The sequence below is a fragment of the Vespula pensylvanica genome, chromosome 1, assembly GCF_014466175.1.
Source record: "Vespula pensylvanica isolate Volc-1 chromosome 1, ASM1446617v1, whole genome shotgun sequence".
Classification (NCBI taxonomy): domain Eukaryota; kingdom Metazoa; phylum Arthropoda; class Insecta; order Hymenoptera; family Vespidae; genus Vespula; species Vespula pensylvanica.
This window is the reverse complement of record NC_057685.1, coordinates 19,035,920-19,055,919: the sequence shown is the minus strand read 5'-3', so window position 1 is coordinate 19,055,919 and position 20,000 is coordinate 19,035,920. Positions and strand designations below refer to the sequence as shown.

The 20,000-nt window shown below is 39.9% G+C and overlaps 2 protein-coding genes across 6 annotated transcripts in view; one reads left to right on the top strand and one right to left on the bottom strand.

The window, feature by feature from the left end:
* Nucleotides 1-3,120: 3,120 nt before the first annotated feature.
* Nucleotides 3,121-10,056, bottom strand: LOC122638145 (large proline-rich protein BAG6). Of its 5 annotated transcripts, none has more exons than XM_043830909.1 (21): nt 9,737-10,056; nt 9,560-9,655; nt 8,830-8,950; nt 8,489-8,698; nt 8,210-8,408; nt 8,009-8,127; nt 7,803-7,944; nt 7,604-7,727; nt 7,336-7,536; nt 7,049-7,271; nt 6,873-6,965; nt 6,525-6,753; nt 6,174-6,427; nt 5,912-6,070; nt 5,749-5,830; nt 5,550-5,667; nt 5,153-5,456; nt 4,926-5,059; nt 4,555-4,848; nt 4,326-4,433; nt 3,121-4,192 (listed from the first exon to the last, which is right to left on the bottom strand). In XM_043830909.1, exons 2-21 carry the CDS (start codon nt 9,620-9,622, stop codon nt 3,770-3,772), a joined length of 3,600 nt encoding a protein of 1,199 aa, XP_043686844.1. In that variant the 5' UTR covers nt 9,623-9,655; nt 9,737-10,056; the 3' UTR covers nt 3,121-3,769. The 5 variants fall into 5 exon arrangements, with proteins under 5 accessions (XP_043686844.1, XP_043686822.1, XP_043686831.1 ...); XM_043830887.1 differs by having other exon boundaries at nt 6,846-6,965; nt 9,737-10,055; XM_043830896.1 differs by having other exon boundaries at nt 5,915-6,070; nt 6,846-6,965; nt 9,737-10,055.
* Nucleotides 10,057-16,921: 6,865 nt separating this feature from the next.
* The window catches only part of LOC122635739 (protein artichoke), an 8,357-nt gene continuing 5,278 nt past the window's right edge, over nt 16,922-20,000 (top strand). The window contains exons 1-2 of the mRNA XM_043826306.1: nt 16,922-17,477; nt 19,212-19,380. Of these exons, the coding sequence (XP_043682241.1) occupies nt 17,086-17,477; nt 19,212-19,380 (561 nt within the window). The 5' untranslated portion in view covers nt 16,922-17,085. The remainder of the gene's footprint in view (nt 17,478-19,211; nt 19,381-20,000) is intronic.

The window sequence follows — 20,000 nt, the reverse complement described above, 5'->3', positions numbered from 1 at the left end:
AAAACACAAAAGGAAAAAAGAAGAAGCTTGTAAATTTTCATCGAATTTAATTATTGATACGATTTACATATATATATATATGTGTGTGTATGTGTAATAATACATACACACATAGTATATATCCAGATTAAGTTGGAACGGAACGATGGGAGGAGGAGAGAGGAGACAATTGTGTGCGTCCATCGAAAGAAGTCAAAGGCAGCTAGCTCGTCGAGCGATCAATTAGAAAAGCGCGCTACACGTCGAGGAATTAAATCGCGAAGCGGAACGATAGGTGTCGTCCAATGATGATTCGCGAAACAACGAAATACCGCGTACCGTGAATTTGGCTATCACGCGTTTCGAGTTCGGTCGAGTTCGTTGAAAAATAGTGCGCTGGCAAAAACCGAGAAACAATCGTCTGCCCTGCCATCGTTGTCCGTGCGAGTCCGTTGGCTTCGAGCTCTCGTCTCGTGTAACCAACACGCCTACCGATTTTATACCGTTACGCTCGTATTTACGAATGCGCCAAAGAGCGCGTCGGCTTACCATCACGGTCATTCGATTTTCACGAAATATCCGAAAAATTGCCTGTTCGATCGCTCTCAGATATGTACCTATTTGCACGCACGCACGCACGTATATACATGTAGGAGTTTGCACGCGCGTTTGTGTGTGGTGTGTGTATATATATATATGTATGTATATATACTGGTGATTATGAAAGTGGTATAACAATAATTCAAATATTTACTTTAGGCATTTTTGTTCTCGCACGTAGTCTTCTTAAAATTTGTTAAATTGAATAAAGAGAATTATTTTTCGATAATAAATATCCATGAATACTTACTTTTCTTACTACTTGCCATTAGGGTAAAATAAATTTTAAATAATTCAAATCCAAATGTCACGAAATATCTCAAAAATGTTCATAATCACCGGCTATATATAAGTACACATAACGTGTGCTAAGTTCTCTTGTTTTGCGTGTCAACGTTTCGAAATAATTTTGTTAATAAGATATTTCTCTCCTTGGATGGATTAGTACGTGTAAATTAAAAAACAAAAAAAAAAAAAGAATAAATATACATATATAATCTTTCTTGAAAAATATAATTATTGAAAAATTGATTGATGTTTATTGTTCGAAGAGCATTGTGAAAATTTGATTTGATAGTTTTTAAGCGCAAACCTTCTGGACATTGGCGTTCACGCGTCGTCGGTTCGCTCGTTTTACGAGAAATATATCTCGTTATCGTTCCATGCATCAACGTGTCGTCCAGCGATAACACGGAATGAGACGGAAAAGGATGGGGGAGGACAGCTTTTCATATCAAGGGTGTTTAATTTCGTTAACATCAATGGTAATTCGTTTAACGACTTTTGTTTCGCGTGACTTACGATCCAATATGGCCGATTGTGATTTAGAGTTGCACCGTTAACTGCACCAAACTCGGCTTACACTTTTGCAAATTTATTTTCTATGAAATATTTTATCGAACGAACCGAGCATCCAAGCTCAACGACCCAAAATTTTTATCGAATTACCCTGGATAACTTGTAAAGTTTTCTTTCCTTTTTTTTTCTTTCTTTCTTTTTTATTTTATTTTTTATTTGCAAAATTTTCTTTCCGACGAATGTTAACCTTGCGAAAGTGAAAGCGTCGGAAGAACGCGAGGATTTGAAGTAAATTAGAAATGTGTACGTACTCGAGCAAAATACGATATACATCTTTACGTTATTTATATATCATGATTTTCATTTATAATGAAATATAATAAAAAGATACGGGATCCTATTTATTTGTATAGTTTCATCGAAACTGTTATCTATGTATGTTTAAAGAAGACACGATCGTGCCATCTGCGATCTTATTCTTGTACTACATAGCAAACCGAAAGATTTTTATCTTGAATACGAACGAAAGAACGTAGAAATTAATTGGTTAGAGAAGTATTACCGGAATTCCAAGAATGGAAGTCCGAGTAAGTACTTACATACATACGTTCTTTATTTTTCTACAATTTTGCTTATGCATATTGTCAGAATGTATAAGAGATTAATACTTGTTAGAAATCTTTTTTAAGAATGTTTTACACTGTATACTCGTTACGTTCTTCCATTAAGTTGAAACTCGATAGCCCCAAACACGACGAGGAAGTTAATGGCGTGCTAAATAAATACGAATTTGTATTGGTCTAATCTAATTCTTCCCGTCGTTTTAAATAAATTTATTAGTATTTTACTTTATCTATCTATCTATCTATCTATCTATCTATATATATGTATGTATATATATGCTAGAAATACTTTTTAGATATTTTGTATAACTTTTACTATATAAATATACAATCAAAAGATATACTACTCATAGTTGTTAGATAAATAATAATTTTGTCTTGTGACACCATAAAAAATGAGAGTAAATTCGTTCGTTTAAATAACACACAAAGTCATTGTATTTCTCGTACGAACCTTGCTCTACTATAATATAATTGATAATAGGCGGACAGAGGCCAAGTTGGGTTGGGGTGTCTCCTTTGTTCCGTATAAAAGTTATTTCCTAAATGATTCAAGGCTGAGATGATGAAAATATATATCTACAAAAATTACAAACGCATTTCAAGGTTTTTTTTCTTGGACTTTATAACGCATTATTTAACAAAGCGTACGCATTACAAACTAATGTCTCCCATATACAGTATATAATTATAGAACACACACATTTAATATGACTTACTTTAATATTAATTTATACGAGACAGAAGAAATTGCCGAGTACACCGATAAAAATCGAAACGCTTGATAGATTTCATTCATTTCGATATCAACGTTTACATTGCCATCAAATACGTCAAGGAAATATTTATTTGTATAAAGCGTTGGAAAATCACTTTTAAATATAATTATGCATGAATGAAGATTATACGTTTAAGAAAAATTATATATATGTATATATATATATATAATATGGATACACACACACGATTATATATATATATATATAATTATTGTAATAATTATTATAGCAATAATGAAATTCTAATAAAAATAATAATAATATTAATAATAATAATAATAATAATAATAATAATAAACATCATCATACTAATAAGAGGGATGACAATGAGAGTATTATGATAATAATATTAATAATTATAATTAGTACATCAGATGAATTTGCTACACCTACAATCGTATAAGATTCTAATCGACAATAATTTTAATTTTGTCATAATAACTTCTAGCGAAAAAGTTGTTTCACTATTAAAAATGTATTGATGATATTATATCGGTACGCTTACAAGATGAATTACATCTTAATGCTTAGAGTATAAAGGTAGAGCGATGGTAGCAAATTGACTATATACTCTTCCTCTTTTTTTTTTTCTTTTTTTCTTTTTTTTGTTGTTGTTTAATGTCGCACAGATACAGTAATAATGTTTAAACATATTTACAAAATGAAAAAGCGCTTTATACATTTGTAAAATAATATTTAAAGAAACCCGTCATTATAAAAAGAAAATGAAAATCTGTAAAATACCAGGTAATATTAAAACACCTTTATAATTTCAAATAAAATGTGATATTATACATTAATGAATCTTCATCTTAGTCATAATTAAATTTTAAATATTAACGTGACAGAGCTAATATAATGTGTTATAGTTTATACGTGTTTTTTTTTTTTCTTTTTTCTTTTTTCGTGGTTATTGATTATTATGCTACCTAAGTCCTCCTAGATACTCTAAGTCACAAATACAGGCCATATGTATCTTCCTTTTTTTCATTACTTTGATGATCTTTCTTGATCTGAAAAATATTTAGTTGCGTTTGGAAAACGTAATGGATCTGGAAAGTCCGGGGTACCATATCTGCGTGGATTTAAGCAGTCTCTGATTGCTTGACCAAAGGCACGCCTAACTCCAGGATCTGTTGCTACAGCAACGGCAGCCCCTTCGACTTCCTCGATACCCGCACGACTAACGCCTTCTCTGACTAAACGCTCGACCGATGCAGTTATGGCTGAATGATTAGGAGTAGGACTGACTAATAAACGTGGCTTTTGCTGTTCGATAAGTTTGCGCCGTTTTGTTGGTAAACCACCTATGTATGCATCACTGAAAGTTGTTACAGCACCATTCGCCATTCCTTGCATCTGTAATTGTCGTCGTTGTCTTACTCCATCACGTGCGATTATAGGTATCCATTCCTACAATTATCATTTTAATCACCCCAAAGTAGAATCTTAATTCTCGTCAAAGTCTCTTTTTCTTTTCTTTTTTTTTTTTTTTTTTGTTTCGTACTTTTAGCAAATTACTTATTTTTAGAGCTTAATAGATTACCGAAGGTAACGCCTCATGTCCTGGAAATGTTTCTGGGATATCTTCCCCTTCATCGGGTACGGACGCTTCATTAGTAGATTTTTCTTCTACAGTTTCTGTTTCCATCGGCTACGTTAATGAACGAACATACGAATTATTTATTTTTTTTTCTTTTTTTCTTTTTTTTTTAATGAACATCTTTTTTATACGCACATACAAAATGTTTCTTTTATTGTACATGTAAATTTACCTCGTGTTGCGATTGTTGCTGTTGCTGTTGCTGTTGCGGCTGCGATTGAGATTGAGATTGCTGTTGTTGCTGTTGCTGCTGCTGTTGCTGTGACTGTTCTTGCGTTGAACCTGCTGATTCCGATGTTGAAGATGCCGATGTTGTTTGTGCATTATTTTCTTTATATATAAGAAGTGGAAGAATTTCTGAATCCGGAGGTTGCGGAATACGAAGCGAGTAAGTGCGAAAGTGAACGATGAAACTGTTCAACATCCATTGCCGAAACGAAGGATTAACGGCACCCAACATATTGCACTAAAGAAATGGGCAAAGGTTTATATTTAAAATCGTGATTATATCTATCTTCAAATAACATTAGCATCGTAACTAACCATACAACTGCAAGCAACAGCCTCTAAACCCGCTTGTCCTCCACGAAGAGAATATCGAAGTACAGTACATAGTTGTCTTCCCAAATTATTTATGATAGTTAATATCTCTTCTCCGAATCTTCTGTCGTCGATAGCTATGAACATACATATATATATATATATATATATATTAATACTGTATAAACAGTTTCATAGACTATATTTGTACGTAGGAGTAACGAACTAACCGACATCGAGTATGAGTCTCAACATGTCTTTGCAGTGCCGCGATAATAATGATTCGATCGTAGCACAAATATCTATGGACGAACCACTTCTGCCACCAGCATCCTCTTCCCTCTCCAAAAGTTGCTGAAGATGTGGTCTGATTTGCAAAATCAAACGTTCTACTACTTGATCTCGTTCTTCGGGCATAGATGAATTGTTCATGATCACGCAGCATAAAAATCTTAACGGAACTCGAAGTCTAGCGATAGGTCCTGATCTTCCACGTCTTAATCGAATTAGATCTTCCAAAGTCATGTAACGTGCCTAGAACAATATTACATATGTTACTGTATTTACATACGTTAATCATCGGTAATATCTTTTTTCGTCGATGCAACGATTTTTACATAAACTTACAATGAGCAAAGCGAGTTCAGCGAGTAAATTTTCTTCCGTAATATTTTCACGAGATTGTAGAGAGCTAATTTCTAATAAATTAGCAAGAGTTACATTTCCACCAACTACGTTAGTACCTCTGTAATAAAGTTATTTTTATGTAATTCATTTTATGTTCTCTCTCTTTAACTCGGTAAATTTGGAAAGCGAAGAAACATACCCGTCTCCCATGATTCCTATATGAATGTTTCCACTGCCAACCATTTGCATTATGTTTCCAAAGCTTTCAGGTAGATCAGGACCTAAAATAAAGAATATTTTCATTTACTATTATCGTTACATTTGGTACGCGATATCGTTACGACAAGATTGCGTTATATTACTACTGTTACTGTTAATATTTATGTTGGTTTGTTGTCCACTGGTGCCACCTAGCATTTGACGTAACAAGTTCGCTAATGGATTATTTGCGGCACCTTGACTCGAAGTTGGCGAAGTTGTGCTCGTGGAACTAGCGGTACTGCTTGCGGAGGACGTAGTTGCTGTAAAATTGAGAAAAGAATGTAAATACTTTGTACGGGATATATATATAGACGAGCAAGTTTCTTTGACATCACCTATATCGTACTTAATATATATATTTACCCGTTTGTGCCTGAGGTTGAGTTTCTTGTGCAGGCGTTTGACTGGCTCTCGTAGATTGCGAAGTAGCCGTGACATTCGGTGTGCTGGTTGGTGTACGACGTACATGATGAGAATTGCAAGGAAGAAATGGATCAAATTCGAGTCCTTGACCCATGCCCATTCCAACGCCAAGCGGATGTGACGGATGGAATACATGTGGACGCGAGGTACTGCGTGTTTGAGTCGCGGTAGTTGGATGAGTGCCTACATTACTTCTATATTGAAAAATGTATTATTTAGCAATCATGAAGGTAGTCGGACGTACTCTCACTGAAACATAAATATCGAATGGTTTACGATCGTTGGCATTACCGAGCTTGCGTGCTTTGAGCAGCATTAGTAGATGTACTATCCACGGTTGCGGCAACCGTTTGTTGGACTCCTGCTGAAGTCGTAGCTGTGGTGCGCGTTGTTATTGGAACAGTGGCTATACCACCTTGCGCCATATGTCCAGCCACTGCTTGCATCAAATTCCGTAAAAAGTCAGGCGTGGGCGCCGAGCCCCATGGAAATATACCAGCACCGTTTCCACTTGTTCTTCCTATCAACGATACAGAGTTTAGGAATGTCGTAAATATACACGTATATATTAACTTTGTAATTTTCTAAAAAGTATCTTCAAAAGATACATGCCAGCATTGTTATTATTATTGTTTTCACCAGTCTGATTTTGTTCGCTTCCGGAAGAAGCTTCCATGTTACTATCAGGACTGACTTCCATCAATACTTCTACGTTGTTCGGCAAGTCGAACACTGCCACGGAAGAATAACTTTAATATTCTTATCCAACACGTACAATTTGTATCACATACATGATTGAATAATCATAAAATTACCAAATTGCGATTGCGACGGTTCTTGCGGTCGCTGTTGTTCCGCCGGTTGAGATGGCGGTGTACTACTATTAGATTCTTGAGACTGATTATTATCCTCGGTTGTAACTTCGATCGATCCCGAAGCTACAACGATATCCGACGGTTGTTGCGCATTTGTTGATTCGGTGGTTTCTTCGTTACCGTTATTATTATTTGCATTGCGACCATGTAAACTAATATGAGCCTAATAGAAGAATCATAGAGATTACGTGCACGTTATGAATATTTTTTTCATGATTTATGCTCACCTCTACCTGGATCGGTACACCGGCTTGCACGATAGCAGAGTGTTGTATAATAATGGGTCGACATCGCAAATTTCTAGGTGGTTGCTGTCTCATATCAACGATTATATCGCTTAAAGCGTGGCATGAATGCGATATGTAATGTAAACACTCACTAACGCCGTCCACTATTCTTTGATTTTCTTCAACGCCTTCTGGCCCAGCCTAATTGACAACGTAAGATAGAAAATGTTTTGGATATTTATGCATTTTTTTTTCTACATTCACTTACTCCTGGAGGCAATGATGGGTCAGCCAACATAAGTACACGGTAACGTTCGATGTACGGTCTTAAACGATCTTGAGTACTCAATAATCTATCCAACAAGTATGCCATTTGTGGAGGTCGCGGTAATCTAACGAATAAATAAATCAATTTATGACTCTATTTCGATGTATAACGATAGAATCGGTGAAACTATGTGTCTTACTGAGCGTGAGGCCGTCTATTATTCTGTCCACTCGCATTCGATGTTCCCTGTTGTTCGCTTTGTGATTGCGCGGATGCTTCCATTTCAGCATCTTCTTGTGTCTCGCTTGCAGTTCTTGCTTCGTTGGCGTCGTCATTGCTTCCTACACACATTTATCAAGCATCGATATATTTATATCGTATTTCTATGATTTATTACGTTCTTACCTCTTAATAAGGTAACGTTGCTGGCACCCGAAGCAGAGATGGCAACTCCTAACGCGGCCGCTACAGCTTCCGAAAGTCTAGTCCCAGCAGATTGTCGACCTTCAGCAGTTCTGAAAAGTCTACGCAGAGCTCGTTTTTTCATCACGCAAGTATATCTCTTTACAGTAATCATCAATTCAAATTATCATCGAATGAACTTACTCTTCCTGATCAGTTTCTATCTCTTGTACTTGTATTTGCTGTGGTAACGGAGACTGATTATTCTCCGATGTACTCGGATGTAGAGGCGCTGTAGGGTCGTCAAGACGATCCATCAACTCGTTGGCGCGATTGAGCATACGTTTTGCGACTATTAAACGGCTGTTTGATAGACTGTTACTTAATTGCGGCACGGGTAATCCTATTGGATACGAATCAATGCTTTAGCGCGAAATGTCTCTTGGAAAAGCGTATATAAAAATTTATGTAGCAACTACCGACCATGTCCCTCAACGATTTCGGCTGGTACAGACATGGCACCTAAATACATAGCATTTCCATGCATTTGAGCATGACTGAAACGATAATGGGGTCTCTGTTGGTTTTGCCATCCTTGGCTTTGTTGTCCTTGACTTTGTCCACTTTCATTGTTTCTTTGTCCAGGTTGAGGCGGCGCACTTTGCACCAAATGTATAACTTTACCATTTACATCTAGGAGCATAATATATTTTTTTTTACGTATGCGAGCGTAATACCGTTTTTATTAGACGACGTCGATTAGATCGAGATTTAAATAGAGTTTATTATTTACACAATGAACAGGAGCGTTTATAAGATCTTACCATAATCATTCAATTTCTTTTCGTCTTGAAGAACTCTTCCGCAATAAATAAGTCTTTGTGAATCGGCTGGCACGGCTACGGATTCTGCTATATGCTCTTTAAATCTACGTACTGTGATTTGCTGCGAAACGCAAATTATCATTTTAAAGATATCTGTTAGAAAGTATCGTGCCTTTCGAATGTTCTAGAAAAATATCTACATTCGAAATTATTTAATTATTAATAAGCGATTCAGATCCAATAACGACTAGAGTTTATATTTATATATAGCACCTTATTATAAATAAATATATGTAACATTATATGGAGTAACATGGAAGAGAGTAAAAAAATCAATGAATAGATATAGCTCATAATACTCTTTTATACATAGGAAACCTTTGTCCATGAATTCATATGCAACACAAAAGAAAAACGTCTTTACGCCGGATATAAAATATCGTTAATATTCGTTCGAATAAAATAACAGAGGGAAGGGAGAAAAATTGTTGATCGATATTTCTTCGGAAATAAATTATATAATTTTCCTTTTTTCCTTTTCCCTTCATCCTTTTAATCCGGCTTCTTAGATATGCCATAAATCGATAATTCCCTATACTGGATAATTTCGAATCAATAAAATTAGTTTGGAGCATGATTCGCCGAACTAAAACGTAAGCATATAGAACCACGAAGAAGAAGATGAAGAGGGAGTGCACGGCCATAAAAATATTATAGACAATAAACTTACGTCGTCTTCCAAGGAGAAGGCATGATTCTGCGAATCTAAAGTCTTCACCGTAAGGTCGATCATGATGGATCACAGTGTAGGACGAATGGGCTAATGCTAAAATAATCGAACAATTTCTATTACGATGTTATCACGAGATATCGACGTTTCCAAATCGAATAATTGTCTCCCACTCACGATGCAGAAAGAGATGCAGGTGTAACGCGAGGAAACGATTTCACAAGAGTTTTCGACGATGTCGGCTACCGCACACTACGGACGATATCTATCGAAGAAAATAAAACGGGATTAATCGGGGAAATGGCTCCGTATAACGACGATACCACGCTAAGATCTATTCACGCCGTCCTCGTCGCATCGTTCGACTTATTCGAATGATGATATTTCTGGGTGTCGATATTTCACGGTAACGGGCAACACGACACACGTTATTCTACCCAGAATTCGCTTTACTATCGATACAAGGTGTGCCGCCAACGTTAACGGCTAGCATTCCCTATGCGAAGCCGTCCTCCTTTTTTTTTCTTTCGACTTTTTTTTTCGTTTCCCCTTTCTTCGTTCCCCCGTTAAAAAGCAGCGTCATCTATGTCGGCGGCATTCCGATCGGCGTCATCAACGAGAGCTACGAGATTGGATGTGAGAACCACTGATCGATCGAAGTTTCCTCGATCCTTCGCGAGATGCCGCTGCTTACACTCCGTGCCATACGACTCCGTATCAATTTAAATCCCACGCCTCGCTTTTAGTGGGTTCATTTAAATTCCCATTGCGAGACGTTAGATCGCGACGTGCGTAGATCAGCTGATTCGAAAACATTGTCGTGTATCAACGGCGACAAAGGGACGTAAGACACGGACTAAGGCGAGCAATTAGGAAAAGTACCGTCGTTGACGAAGAGCATCGGAAGAGACACGGACGCGCGTATATACCGGCGTTCCTAGCACGCCGAACGCATAATTATGCATAGCACGAGATCTTAACGGTTGGTAGGTAGGTAGAGATAGGTGGGTTGGTTTGTTGTTTGATCGGTCAAATCAGTTACCTTGCGTGGCATGTTTAATGTTTATTTGTCATTGTCGACTGAACGTAGAAATAATAAGGTGGCGAGAGGACACGGATCGCGATAAGAACTCTTAGTAAATAATACCGTTCCGACGATCCGTCGCCTTCTCCGCAAATGCTAATTAAGTATAATCTAACGACTCCTAAGTCCGTTGATCGAGCACATACTAAATTACATTAATTGACGTTCTACGACGAATTACAAATTATCGCGTTATCGTTCGTACGATTTGCTACAATGCGAAGCGGGGAGATTCGTTCTGGTAGAAACGAGTAAAAGTAAAGTATCGAGACGATAAGTCGATCATTTTCAAAAGGAGAGAACGGATCTCCGCGGTCGAATCGATCGTCCTTTTCGATCCGATATCCGATCTCGAGATTTCTTTTGTATCTCTTTTTTTCTCGTTTTTCGGAAGGAAACACGTCAGGAAGGGAGGACGAGTCGGGTAAGACTTTTGTGAAAATTGAAAATTCCTGGATAAGTTGGCGCCTGCCGGTGACCTTCTTAATGAGCGTGCTCGAGGAAGGCACGCGTTTAACTGGCACGATGCTTGCTGAGAGCTCGGTTTGCTCGATGGGTGCTCCCCGCTCGTAAATTAATCCGCGAGGGATCAAGGCCCCGCGAGTAACAATGAACTTTTGGTGCCCTCATCGCGTCGCGTCGTCGCGAACAAATTCAATGTCGTCGAATCGCCGACGAATCGCCGTCGAATCGCTTACGTATCTCTCTCTCTCTCTGTGTACGTGAATATGTGTGTTTGCGAGTATTTCTGTCTTTCTCTCTCGTACGTTTTACGAATAGAAAAATAAAAAAGAGGAGAACGAGCGCGAGCTTCGAATTTTTCACGAAAGAATGCGACTTACCGATGCATCGTACGCGCCTACGAAAACAGCCGACCTCGAGACGCTTCGATCTCGCGTGAGATTCATACTGGGGATGAAAAAGAGAGAGAGAGAGAGAGAGAGAGAGAGAGAGAAAGGACTCCCGGCGATCGCATTATTCAGATTAGGGCATCGACTGAGGAACGGCTGCGCGGATATGCGAGAAGAAGCGTGTTCTCTCTCTCTCTCTCTCTCTCTCTCTCTCTCTCTCTCTCTCTTTCTGTCTCTGTCTGTCTGTCTGTCTTTCTCTCACACGCACGTAGCGAGGAGACGTGCGTACACATTTGTATCGGTAGAAGATAATGCGTCTGATCGTGCACAAGCGAAGAATGTTAATGGTGCTTCGGTTTTGTATGCAGGAAGTGACGGCCGTCTCTCGTGTCGTGTAGCGGGGCCTGGCGCCCGGTGTCCGCTCGGAAAAAAGGCCCCTAACGTGCGTGCGATAAAGAGGGAGAAAGAGAGAGAGAGAGAGAGAGAGAGAGAGAGAGAGAGAGAGAGAGAGAGAGAGTGGAGTATGAAAAATTGACGGATTCACCCGTAGCCGCGAACCGCGGAGAGCGGCAGCAAGTTGCTCTTTTAAATCTCATCGTAAACACGCGTTCACAGTGGCTCTCATGTTCCTCGATCGAACGATTTTCTTTAAGGGATGTAAACGGATCAAATTTAATAGCAATACGATAGTTTATCGGAAGCTCGTTAGTAAAATTTCTTCGTCGATAATTAAAAGCTCGAACGACGACGAATTCGATCGAGCATGTTGGCTTGAATTACGCGATACGACGATTGTCATATTCTCGAGAGTAAAAAAAGAAAAAAAAAGAAAAAGAAAAAAGCTTAGAGGGGAATGCCGGAAATGATCGATCTGGAAATAATAAAACGTAGATGAAAAATATCGATCGAGTCGGACTTTCGAGAAAGGTGTATAAAGCGCACGTGCGTGACGCGCCAAACTTTTGGCCGGTAGCTCGAGAGCATATGCCATATATATGTATTCTAATTCGCTACCGGTCTTTCTCGCCTCCCTCTTCATCGTATTTCCCCCGTTTAAGGCCCCGTTCGTCGGGCCTCGTCCTGTTCTCTCTACCTCCTCCTCGTCATCGTCGTATTTCTTTAACGACAAGAAAACGAGAAGTTCGCGTGCGTGTCTTGCTAGCTATGCAAAACGCAGAAAGATATCCAGGAGAGTAGCAGCAGGCCGAGGGAGAAACGATATAACCGCATCGAAAAGAGGAGCAAGAGGAAAAAGACGAGCGAACGAAGAGGACGATGGTGTTCGCGTGTCGGTGGTGTTTGCCACTGCTGGAGAATCCGTGTCTCGGTGAAGGTGGCTCTGTGTGTGCGTTGGCGCCAGGTCGCATTCTCGCATTCGTTAACCAACACATCGGAGCCGTTAAACTTCTCCCCTTCTCTCCTTCTTTCTGCCGTGCTCGCGATCAAGTAGCTCGTGCCTTGTTCCTCTCGACGAGAGCTCCTTCTTCTCTTTCTTTTTCTCTTCTTTCCCTTTCTCTCTTTTTCTCTTTCTCTCTCTCTCTCTCTCTCTCTTTCTCTTTCTCTCTCTCTATACCAACCTCCATGTAGAGATATTAAGAGGGGCCACGGCTCCCGAATTTGCCAAGCGCGGGACGACGGGATCCCGATTTGTCCTCGTCTCGTTTGCACACCGCAGGTACGTGGCGAAACGACCGGTTTCTTCCTACGGTGCGTCCGACGCATCGATGTTTCGGCATGCAAAGTGTCCCCAAAGCGAACAGACAGAGAGATGGGATCGCCTTTGGAAAGAGCGAACGGAGGGTGGCTACGAGATCCCTTTACGGATAAAAATTTTGTCAACAAAACGAGGACGCGAACTGTGTCACGCCTTTATTATTACGAATTTTATTTGTGGAACGTCACTTGGATGTTATCTATCTATATATATTTAAGAAAAGTTACTTCTGAAACGTTTCTATTAGTTTTCTTTAAATAAAAAAAAAAAAAGAAAAAAGGGAATGAAAAAGGAACCACGGGAGATACTTACGTACCTATTTACTTATATACGGCCGTCGTCATTTTCGGACCACCCAGTATATCAGTTGCGAAAAGACAAGAGCGAATATCGTTCTATCTCGAACGATCGAGCAAAAGTCGTGTCGTTGAGACACGACGCGTCACCGAGTCCGACACCTACCTAAATCTACGGTCGCGCGCTCTTAATAGCTACATCCGTCCGTCGTGACGCGGCTGACATCCGTAAAGATTGGAGTAGTAGCATCGTGACGAAGATGACGACGACGACGACGACGACGACGACGAAGAACCGAACCCGGCATTCCAAAGGAGCTCACGTCGGTTCGTCCACCTCGAAATCCGTTCGCGCCCTATCCTCGTTTTTCATTCGTTCTGAGTTGACGCCTCGAAAAATACCGGAGCCGTCTAACCGAAATACGAAATCATTTTTTTCATTTCTTTCTTTATTTCTTTACTTATTTATCTCCTTCCTTTTTTTTTTCCTTTACATTTGAGTTAACCGGCATTCGTAGGTAAGAATTCAGGACAGGGACAAGGCGACTTACCTGCGACAGAAATGGAGCAGCGTACTTAGATTCGAGAGGAAGCGAAATAAAAAGAAAAAAGAAAGTGTGAAAGAGAGAGAGAGAGAGAGAGAGAGAGAGAGAGAGAGAGAGAGAGAAGAGCCACTAATGACTTCCTGGCACCGGCGACGTCTCCCGTCGAACTTTATTTATGGTTTTCAGGGCAGCGTGAGCGCATACCGTGTGCGTGGCGCTTACCTTCAAGCTTTCTCTTTCTCTCTCTCTTTCTCTTTCTCTTTCTCTTCCTCTTCCCCTTCTCATCTCTTTCTCTAGACTAGAACGCAGAGATCTCATAATCGAACTCGTCGTGGTATTTACTTTTCCGATTTCTTTTTTCAAATAATCACGTAGAAACGATAGAGAGAAGAAAAAAAAAGAAAGAAAAAAAAATCGATGCGCAAAAATTGATGCGAAAAAAATCTACTGTCACATTGATGGGTGCGATTTAAATATGATAAAATCGTCGAATAACATGAGGTGTGTTCGTCGGTAAATTCTTCCGCTTTGATTCGTGACCATATATCAAAAGGTCAAGTATCTATCTAATCTCACGAATGTCTTCTTCGAGAAAGAACCAACGAAGCAACCAACGAATCACGTGATGCTCGTATTTCCTTCCTGAATAAAAGAGACAGAGAAAGAGAGAGAGAGAGAGAGAGAAAGAGAGAGAGAGAAAGAGAGAGAGAGAGAGAGAGAGAGAGAGAGAAAGAGAGAGAGAAAGAGAGAGATGCTCAAATAAGATCTCTTTTATATAGGAAAATAGAAAATTGATTATCAGAAATTCCGTTTAATGATTTTCTTCCGGCACAAGTTGGCGAAATATCGAATAAATATCGAAGAAACGATCGAATTGATTTACATTCAAACGAAATAAGTTCAAATGTCGATAGACAATCATTAAAAAGAGGAACGAGCAAGAATGACACTGAGCAAGAGGTGAAGAGAAAGAAAGAGAGAGAGAGAGAGAGAGAGAGAGAGAGAGAGAGAGAATAGTTGAGGAAATTATCTGGTATTTTCTTTAAGTCCACGGACCGTGTAGTCAGCCGAAGCAAAGGTCAAAAGTTGAGCAACGCTCTTGTTATCGGTGTAAACACCGCGTTCGCATTTGCAACGACGTTTTTCGCACGATCAACGAATTCTTTCGGAAGGTAGGAATGATCGAAGGAAATGATAAGACAGGCGGCCTAAAATGAATATGGAAAAAAAAAAGAAAATGTATCTCTTTCTTTCTCTCTCTTTTTTTCTTAAAATGGAAATTTCCGACGAAAAGATCGCTCTCGTAGTATTTCTTGAAAATTCGATTGACGGAAGACGGAATCGACGCGGTTGGGACAACGCGGACATCCATCTCTCTCTCTCTCTCTCTTTCTCTCTCTCTCTCTCTCTCTCTTTCTTTTTCTTCGTCTCTTTGTAAGCAGCACGGCTACCGAGTACGCGCTCGAGCCAAGGCGAGAGGAATGGAGTGGGAGAAAGACGGATAAGAGAACGAGACGAGGTCCAACGGAGGAGGACAGAGTAGGCCGGACTCGTCGTGAAGCGAGAAAAAGAGAGAGAGAGAGAGAGAGAGAGAGAGAGAGAGAGAGAGAGAGAAAGATAAGAAGAAAGAGATAGGAGACACTGGGTGCTAAGAAGAGAGAAAGAAAGAGCACGCATAACATACGATCCATAAGCGTGTAGTCCTGCGAGGAGGAAAAGGAGGAGGAAGCAACGGCACAGCAGCAATAGTAGTAGTAGTAGTAGTAGTAGAGTAGTAATGTAGTAATAGTAGTAGGAATAATAGTAGGAATAGTAATAGTAGTACAGTAATCATAGTAGTAATAGTAATAATAGTAACAGTAATAGTAATAGAGTAGAAATAGTAGTAGGAATAGTGATAGTAATAGTAATAGTAATAATAGTAATAGTAGTAGTAATAGTAGCAGGAGCAGTAGCAGTAGCAACAAAAGCAGCGACAGAAGCAGAAGTAACGAAGAAGAAGAAGAAGAAGGAGAAGAAGTCCGAGAGCGTTACCTCCCGGAGGCGCGGCGCCGACGACGTTTGCGACTATAAGTAAGTCTCGCGCGTCGCGTCGCGGCTTAATGCCATAGCCGCGTCCGTGGCGCCAAGAGGAGGGCCCCCTGGCGACGATAAGCCTTCTTGCTTGTCCGTCGTGAACAGAGAAAAAAAAGAGACAGAGAGAGAGAGAGAGAGAGAGAAAGCGAGAGAGAGGGAGACAACGGGTAGCTTTCACCCGCGTTTTTGAGCAGAGCGTTATATACCCCGCGCGGGATGTGGATCGCGACAGTGTAGATAATAGCGTGGACTAGCGCCGGTGGTGCACGTCTGGCTTGTCCAGTTAACGCAGTGTGTCCGCGACAGTCAATGTGATTGTCAGTGATCTCGTTCTCCTGATTCTCCTGATCTTTCTTTTCGTTATCCAATCGTTACGAATCGTGCTTTGTGTGTCATTGCATCGATTTCTCTTTATATTGTTATTATAGGAGAAGAAGAAGTAAAAGGAAAAAGGAGACAGCTAAGGATAGCATCGTTAAAAGGAAGATAAAGAACCCTTTGGTGCGTGCCCTTGTCATAAAGTTACCCTTTTCCAATTGGACGGGAGCCTCCGATCGAAGAGGGAGTTTTACGAGCGTTGAACGATTGGACGACGTACCCTCTATTAAGGCGAAGAAGTCTTCCTCGGGATAATAAGAGGTGGAGGAAGAAGAAGAAGAAGAAGAAGAGGAAAAAGAAGAAAAGTAAAAAGAGGAGGATAAAGTAGTGCTTTGAGGTAGTCCTGTTGTTCTTGTTCGTTGTCTTCCTTTTTCCTTATTTCCCATTCTTCCTTTCCTTCCTCTTTCGCTTCCTTCCTTCCTTTCCTCCTTCTTACCTTCTTACCTTCTTTCCTTATCCCTTTCTTTCTTTTTCTTTCTTTCTTCCCGCACTAAGTTTCGCGACAGTTCAACAAAGTCATTCGTACCGCACGCGCGCGTCCCGTCCTCGGTGTCCCGCGAAGAAGATAGATATACGTATATCATGTCGGGGCTGCTTTACACGCTCCTCGGACTCGCCGCGAGTACGAGCCTCCACTGTGCCGTGAGGCGCGAAATCAGTCCGTGCACCTGCCGACAAGAGGAGTTCTCCAGTCCCGTTATCAATCCGGCTCAGGCCACGGCCAATGCCGGCAACAATGCTCCTCCGGCGCATCCTCCTCCCCATCACGGAGGACACGGGGAACGCATCGAGGTCGTCTGCGAACGTATGGACTCTTTCGGGCAACTAGCCGATGCCCTTAGAGGGAAGTTTACCGCTGAACAACAAATCATCCTAAGAGTTTCTCATTCCAATCTCAGGGATATATCACGGCACGATTTCAAGGAGCTCAGGATGTCCATAACCAGGCTGGAACTCAATCACGATCATCTCGAGTGAGTTGGATAATTATTTCAATAAGATTAAGCTGTTATCGATTTTTTTTTTTTTTTTAACGAGATCCTCACGAAATTGAATTCTTTATCGCGAGAAAATTGGCCGATCAATCGATAAAACTTGCAAATAATTTAATCGATCAACCAATCGGTTAATCACGACCACGTTACGTGCTATCTTTCTTATCGCTCCATCGTACGTAAATCGATCGTGAGAGATGTACATTTATCGCACTTTTCTCATCGATCTCGTATCCGTAGGTATTCGATCGAAACGTCCCGAAGATTTTCTTTCTCTTTCTCTATCACGCGTTTGACGTTTGACGCGTGCGATATCGTCCTTCCACGTCACCCTTTCCCGTAACTTCGACTAACATTTTTCGTCAGCTGTGTTTCATCCAAATGCGATAACGACGATGACATTAGTATTTCTATATTATTTAACAGAAGGAATTCATGCGTGTTCACGAATATGATACGAATGTCGATAAAAGAGGTCTACTATCATTGCAAAATATCGTCGGCTATAATTTCGGACGCTGATTGGAAGATGTTTCTATATAAACCAAAAGACACCGTTATTGTATGTTGTTCTAATTTATCAAAAACAAAATAATATAACTGAATCGTTGCATGGAATTCGAATCGTATAAAAAAAGCAAACAAACAAACAAACAAACAAAACGAAAGAAAAAAAATAGATTCCACGTCCGTCTGCTCTATGCGCGATATCCATGAATTTTTTCGTTTCTTAGAAAAAATAATTCTTCGGATTTTTTCCGAGCAACACAAAGGACGTGTACCGGTCTTCCTTGATTATCCTGCCGTGCATACCACGAGAAACGAAGGAAAATGAGAGTCCTTGAAATGCGAACGATCTTCGAGAAGGCGCGTTCTCACGAGCTAAGAAACATAGAGAAACACGAACGTAAGAATGGAGTCTCTTAATCGTTGACCTTTTCGAAAGAGTTATCTCGGGAAGCCCTGCATTTATCATCTTGCAATAATTAAATAACGAAACGCTCCGCGAGCCAACGTTAAGTGAATAATCCTATGATAGTAATCGTACCCCCTTTTCGCAACAACCTATCTACGTATGTATTTGTCCTGCGATTTTTCGACTCTCGATTAAAGGCAATTCATTTCAATTTCAATTTCACCGAGACGAAGATAATTGAGATAATTGAAAATTTACGTCATTCCTTTTTCCCTTGATAATTAAAGTCAACTTTAATCAATCATGAACTCGTCTAATCGCTAATCCTCTTGTTTCTGTATAGATAAAACAAAATATAAAAATAAAGAAAAAAACGAACAAGACAACAACAAAAAAAAAGAGAGAGAGAGAGAGAAAGAAGAAAAAAAACAAAAACAAACAAAAAATAATCGGAACTGAAATAAAAATACGAAAAGATACGCAAACGATGTGTACGTAGCGAAGTAAAAATTTCTAAGCGACGTTACGTTTGCATATTGTTCATTGATTCAAAGAAGCCACGTGTTTCTCAGTACGAGTCTGCGTGTGTGCGAGTGAATATATGCGTGCGTGCTTGCGCGCAAGAACGAAGATAACGTTATCAAAAGGAGATGCCTTTCCAGCTTCTCTCTCAAAGAAAGTTTCAATTTTGCTTATCGCTAACTTATCTCTAAGGATTAACACCCGAACCTAACGATGAAAAAAATGTAGCTGCATTTCAACAACGATTAACTATTATATTTATCATTATTTTGAAGGGTCGTCGATGGCGACGTTTTCGCCGGTTTGGGACGGACACAATATTTGAGTCTTGCTGATAACGATGTCCCAGCGATACCGAGACACATTTTATCGCATCTTTCGTTACTGAGGACTCTGGATCTTAGCAGAAATCGTATTAGTCGTATCGATCTCGATGACTTTAAGGTAAGCAATAACGACACAATCAATCTTCTCTTTCGATTTCTACGTATCGATCGTCGATTACACGCGAAAGACAATCGTTTTTCCTTGTTCGCCTGAATGATGCATTGCAAGAAAGAAAACAAAAAGAGAGAGAGAGAGAGAGAGAGAGAGAGAGAGAGAGTGAAAAGAAATAGAAAGAAAAACAATTAGAAAAAAATACAATGTGTTTTTCGAAGAAACGGACGGAACATCCGTAATCCGTATGCTTCGCACGCACACGTGACGATTCACGTGCGGCGAATTACCGCGACGACGTTAAAAGCCGCGCGACGATTCGCGATTCTAACTAAGCGAGCAAAATAATTTCTAACGAGTGCCTCGTGCCGCGGATGCACGTTTCTTTTTCTTTTTTTTCTTTTTTTCTTTTCTTTTCTTCTTTCGTCACAAGCAAAGAGCAGAAGAGATCGACGAGAGGAAGTAGGAGTGTCGTGAGAGGGGAACTCGAAAGTATCAACTTGCACTCAACGACGTTCTTCCTTCCTTTCTTTCTTCTTCTTCTTCTTCTTTTTTTTCAAGAATCTTACGACGAATTTAATCGAGCTCTCTTTCGTGAATAAAGATTCGATAGAAATATGTAACAA

Excerpts from the sequence above, each read along its gene's own strand:
- LOC122638145 (XM_043830887.1), bottom strand. The coding sequence starts at position 9,622 with ATGATCGACCTTACGGTGAAGACTTTAGATTCGCAGAATCATGCCTTC. Across the intron at positions 7,537-7,603 it reads ACCCATCATTGCCTCCAGGA|GCTGGGCCAGAAGGCGTTGA; the intron begins GTAAGTGAATGT and ends GTTGTCAATTAG. Across the intron at positions 7,272-7,335 it reads GTGTACCGATCCAGGTAGAG|GCTCATATTAGTTTACATGG; the intron begins GTGAGCATAAAT and ends TTCTTCTATTAG.